This window comes from Anoplopoma fimbria, chromosome 12 (genome assembly GCF_027596085.1).
Source record: "Anoplopoma fimbria isolate UVic2021 breed Golden Eagle Sablefish chromosome 12, Afim_UVic_2022, whole genome shotgun sequence".
Taxonomy (NCBI): domain Eukaryota; kingdom Metazoa; phylum Chordata; class Actinopteri; order Perciformes; family Anoplopomatidae; genus Anoplopoma; species Anoplopoma fimbria.
The window spans coordinates 24,312,769-24,318,270 of NC_072460.1; the positions used below are offsets into that span (position 1 = coordinate 24,312,769).

Below are 5,502 nucleotides of genomic sequence, written 5' to 3' on the forward strand. Positions count from 1 at the left end.
GGTCTCCTCTTCCTCATCCAGATGTGGTCGTCAAATGGGATAAATGAATATCCCATTTGTTGTTAGGGCCCATAGTGTTCTTCAGAAATGCCCTCACATGTTTTGTCCTAAGAGGCGGAGCGACGTTCAGGCTTTTCATCCATTCAAGGATCAATGAGCACTCACACGTTCTGGCATTCGGTGGCCTTTCTGGAAGGCCGTCTCTCCCGCAGGCCACGGCGCAGGCCCCCCGCAGCTCATCATATTATTCCAGCTGGTGTGCTGCACTCACCTTCAGTGTGCGCTCCACTATGAACCGCAAAAGGGCCGACCGGCACAGGACGAGGAGAAGCAGAGCGCCACAGAATGACGCATGACAGGGGAACCCTGGAGGTGCCAAGGATGAGAGGAGAGGGGGACAGACTCCGAACTTTTGAGAGCTGGCCGGTGGATGCACCTGTCACCTCTGGAGCCCTGGCCAAGGCTGGGTTCTTCTTCCTGGGCCCTGGAGATAAGGTCCAGTGTTTCTGCTGCGGGGGCATCTTGAGATGCTGGGCGCAAGGAGACAGCCCGGCCGCGGAGCACCAGAGGCATTTCCAAACCTGTGCGTTCTCCCTGGGTCGACCTGTGGGGAATGTGCCACTCCTAGCCGGGTCCTCAGACTCTGTGGACGGCCAGCTGTTGAGCCAGCTCCAGAGGATGACCATGGATGACCAGGGGACCGCAGGGCAGGCGGTCTACCCGGAGATGGAGGCGGAGGATACCCGGCTCACCACTTTCCACAACTGGCCCACGGAGGCTTCGGTCCAGCCAGATGTTCTCGCACCAGCTGGATTCTTCTACACAGGTGCTCATTGTCTCATTTCAAAAGTCCCATCCTTCTACTTTAATGTCTTCATATAGCAACATTTGAGTGTCCATTAGTACATTTCTGTCAGGTGTTCAGCCACTCACCCCAGTCCCTGCTGGAGGTGACCTCCCTTTGTGAGAGAGTTCATGGTACAATTGTCCTGCTGAGTCATGTGTTTGTGGGCAGAACATCCTGGACAACACTGGGGCTGCTAGAGAAGTTCAGTTCAACAGCTTCAGGCAGTACACAGAGTAAAAACACAACAATATAATGCACATAATACAACATTTAAATAAAGTTTTATAGATGCTGTGTGACCTTTTAGTGTCATTTTTACAGGTTTTTAGTTTGTGATTGATATTGATTCCTTTTGTAAATGACCTATAAAGTTATTTCTTTTTCCCCCCAGTAATGACACAGGGAGAGTGATGAGATGTTACAACAAAAGAGAATTTCTGTCAAAAGATTTGTCTCGCACTTTCATTTTAATTCAATTTATTTGCATGGCTCAATATTACGACAAATCATAAAATTTGCCTCAGAGGGCTTTTACAATCTGTACAATTTATGACATCGCATCAGAAAAGGAAAAAAAAAACTCTCATCCAGGAAGAAACCTCATGAAAACCAACGAAAGTATAGGATTCCTCTCCCGGGAGGAACAGAAGTACAATAAATGTCATGTTTACAGAATGAAAAACAGAATAGAATTATAACAAAGTCAATCTATATGACAGAAATGATATATATGAGAGTAGTAAAAGCTTTAGTAGCAGCAATAATAGCAGAAATAATAAAAAATAAATGATGTAATCATAACAATACTCCGGTTCATCCTGTCAGGTCACGGCGACAACGTCAAATGCTTCTACTGCGATGGAGGGCTGAGGAACTGGGAGCTGGGAGACGACCCCTGGCAGGAGCACGCCAAGTGGTTTCCACGGTAACAGCAGGACTTGTCAATTGATTTTGCACAAACTTTTTTTTGCATTGATGCTTTAAATGATAGTATAACAGCGTCTTTCTGTTTCTCAGATGTTCATTTTTGATCCAGGAGAGAGGGCAGGATTACATCAGCAACATACAGGATTCTCATTTCCATCTGGGGGACACGGTGGTGAGACCTTTGACCCCTCTCACAGCAGACATTATCATCACTTATTGATAAATGACAGTTTGTGATTCCTGCGTGATTTAAAACCAGCCACGACTGTCATTGTGAAATTCAAAAAATATGATTGTTTTTGTAGGGAGGATCACAGACCTCCACAGGCAGAGACATCGGATCCAGAAATGGTGAGTCATATTAAATATAGAAAACAAGGCAGGGAATGATGAAACCTAGAAATAAAGCTTTATTCCTAACAAGAAGACCTGCATGACAAGAACGCAGCTTCCTTTAAAGCCAGAAATGATCTTTGTGCATCCTGCAGAGCAAAGAATCAGAAGTGTCAAAAACCTCTCTAGTTTGTTCCCACAAAAAAAGAGAGAAAGGTGGAGGAATCATTGTGAGTTGCATTGAAGTTTGTGCAAATTGAGGAATGAAAAGCTGCAACCAGTTTATTTAGATTATTCTCAGCTCAACCTGGTGTGAACTGGAATACTTAAAATCTCAAATTAGACTCTTTGGAAGAAAGCAGGTCCATTACTTTTCCTTTTGGAGGCTTCAGAATATGAAATAACAGCTTGTTCAATTACCTGAGCTAATGTTTGCAGTAATTATGGAGCTCTATGGAAACCATTTGTTGCCCTCGGTTGCATACAATAAAGTGATTACAATTATGATCCATTTTAGCAGAATATACTGACAAAGAAAGCTGCACATTTTCCACATAGTTAATGTAACATCTTGTGTACATGTAGATGGTCACTGGTCTCCTCTTCCTCCCCTCTTCCTCTTCCTCTTCCAGATGTGGTCGGCGGTCTGGCAGCCTCCTCCGCCATGCTCTCCCCGGTGGTGCAGACGGTGCTGCAGATGGGCTTTGAGGCCGGCATGGTGGAGAGTCTGGTCCAGACCAAGTACCTTCTGACGGGTCAGCACTACACCTCCGTGTCCGACCTGGTCACCGACGTGCTGCAGGCGGAGCAGGAGGAGAGACAGAGGGGGTCACAGAGCGGAGGTAAAGGCCAGCAAGTACTCCAGTACTGTCTGTAGTACTTGTACTTCAGTATTTTGCATTTATTGCTATACTTCTACTCCTCTACAGCTCAGACGAAAATAATGTGTTTTTTTCACATTTTTTTATTACATTTATCAGCTATGGTTGCTTTTCAAACAAACACGATAATAATATTAAATACATTATTACATGATTAAAGATAAAACCAGTACTTTCCACCTTTTTTAGCTACAGGCTGTTCTCATACAGCATCCATAGCTATACCTACAAATGGGCTATAATTTCTATAGATTTATCCCACAAAATCAGTTTGTATGTAATCCAGGTAATCATGAACAAGGAAGTGTGACCAGCTGTTTGAGAAGTCAGCGTTGATTTATTTACATAACTGCCGTACTTAATCAACACCACTTTCTGTAGTTATTTTAAACCAAACCACGATCTTTTGCCAAACTTAACTAAGTTATTTTGTTGCGTAAACCTTACTAAGTTATTTTCTGTCGAGATGGAAGTTTATTTTGAAAAGACTGGATGCATGTAAGAAGTGGAAATTCACACTAGTGCTGGAAAACGCACAAAAATTGAGGAGTAACTTTTTTTTGTGAGATATACAGACCGTTATGTAGTATAAAGGGTTAGTTGCTCATGATCTCTTATGTTTCACATGTCTACGAGTTGATAGCAGTTCAAAGTACTTTTACTTTTGATACTTTAAAGGAACAGTGTGCAAAATGAAGGGGGATCTATTAGTAGAAATGGAATGTCATTTTGTTTCTACAGAATGGACAAACCAAAACATTGTCTCTAGATAGGAGCATTCACGTACCTTTTTTTTGCGTCGGCCATCGTAGTTCTCTTACAAGCTTAGCAACAAAAGAAGTTTCAGTTGTTTGCAATCTGCAACCTCACCACTAGATGGCGCCACCTTCTACACAATGCACCTATAAGTACATTTTGCTTTGGATATATTTGTACTTTTACTTTACTGTTTTAAATACAGTTCTCCAGCTTGTAATAAGAGTATTTTCACAGTGTTGTAAAGGATCTTTTTACTTCCTCCACTGGTAACAGCCAACAAGATGTATTAACCACTGTCATTTTCAACGCTAACCTCTTCAAAAAATAATCTCCCATTTAAATTTTTGTTGACTATTTGACATGAGAAAGTAATATGAGCTTAATTGGTAAAAAACAGAACAAGGATGTCTCAGTTTTTATTATGTTTGACTTTCTTTTGTGTCCAACAGAGCCGGAGACGAGGCAGAGCTCCAGCACTGCGACCGTGAGGACACAAACACCCATCAGAGAGAAAGGTCAGAGGTCAACACCTACAATGATTTGCAGGAAAAATCTGCAGACTCAACACCTAAACTTTAAATGATTTTTTTCTTTCCTCCGACAGTCAAGGACCCGGGCCCAGAGGAGCTGCTCCGTCAGCTGCAGGAGGAGAGGACCTGTAAGGTGTGCATGGACAAACTGGTGTCCATCGTCTTCATCCCCTGCGGTCATCTGGTGGTGTGTGGCGACTGCGCAGCCAGCCTGCGTCACTGCCCCATCTGCAGGGCCGTCATCAGAGGCAGCGTCCGAGCCTTCATGTCCTGAGGCTGCAGTCAGAATCCACCGTTGTACAGGTGTTGAATAGAATGAGTTTTCCCTCTGTTCTCATTTTAACCTTGTACTGATGAAAATAAAAGAGTAATTGCTGCTTGTTTCAGATCATTTTTCCATAGCAAACATTTGGATATGTGCATGATCATTATTATGTTTTATTATACGTCGACTGAACTCCACACAACATCATTAAAAGAGCACATTCTTTTATTAACAAACACCTATTTACATGAACACAAAGCACAGTTCTGGATAAATAGGATTACACACAATCGGGTCACAATGGGGTCGAGGCAACACAGGAACACGAAATAGAAGAGAGAGGTACAAAAAAAAACGACCTTTTCCACTTTCTATACAAAGACAAAGAATTATCTACAAACAGGTGGAAGAGACCAGCACATGCACACAGTAGCTCCAGTCACCGGTGGGTTGAGGAAGAGGCTGTATTGCACTGAGAGGAAGACTTAGTTTTACATAGTAGAGTTTACTACTAATACTGATTATGTTACAGTGTGAGGTGCTCTGTGTGTCTACGAACACAAACACCTGTCGGCCTGCACTCTTAGAAATAAAAAAGGGGGTTCTACCAAGAACCGTTTTTTATTTAAAGGGCTTTATCTAGAACCCACCTAGGGGTTCTTCCAAGAATCCTTTTCTATTCCAAGGGTTTCATCTAGAACCCAACCGGTTTCTTTTAATATTTCAAGGCTTTCATCAAAATCCAACCAGTGGGTTCTACCAAGAACCCTATTCTTTTCCAAGGGTTTCTTCTAGAACCCTGAAGGGTCGGGGTTCCTGATTGTGGGCATTCTCTTTTAACAGCCATGCTTTCAACAATCCTTGAAGAACTCTTCCTCCCATAAAGGGTTCTAATGAGAACCCTTAGTCTAAAAAATAGGCCTTGACAAATCCGTTCTTTTAAAGCAAATGGTTCTGGGT

General features: G+C 42.8%; 1 protein-coding gene across 1 annotated transcript; it reads left to right on the plus strand.

Moving 5' to 3' along the window:
* Nucleotides 1–345: 345 nt before the first annotated feature.
* birc7 (baculoviral IAP repeat containing 7) lies at nt 346–4,598 on the plus strand. The gene is made up of 7 exons (XM_054608777.1): nt 346–826; nt 1,673–1,772; nt 1,865–1,946; nt 2,080–2,113; nt 2,734–2,949; nt 4,197–4,262; nt 4,352–4,598. The coding sequence occupies exons 1-7, from the start codon at nt 346–348 to the stop codon at nt 4,549–4,551; spliced, it is 1,179 nt and encodes a 392-aa protein (XP_054464752.1). The 3' UTR covers nt 4,552–4,598.
* Nucleotides 4,599–5,502: the final 904 nt, after the last annotated feature.

Excerpts from the sequence above, each read along its gene's own strand:
- birc7 (XM_054608777.1), top strand. The coding sequence starts at position 346 with ATGACGCATGACAGGGGAACCCTGGAGGTGCCAAGGATGAGAGGAGAG. Across the intron at positions 1,773-1,864 it reads CACGCCAAGTGGTTTCCACG|ATGTTCATTTTTGATCCAGG; the intron begins GTAACAGCAGGA and ends TCTGTTTCTCAG. Across the intron at positions 2,114-2,733 it reads CTCCACAGGCAGAGACATCG|TTCCAGATGTGGTCGGCGGT; the intron begins GATCCAGAAATG and ends TTCCTCTTCCTC.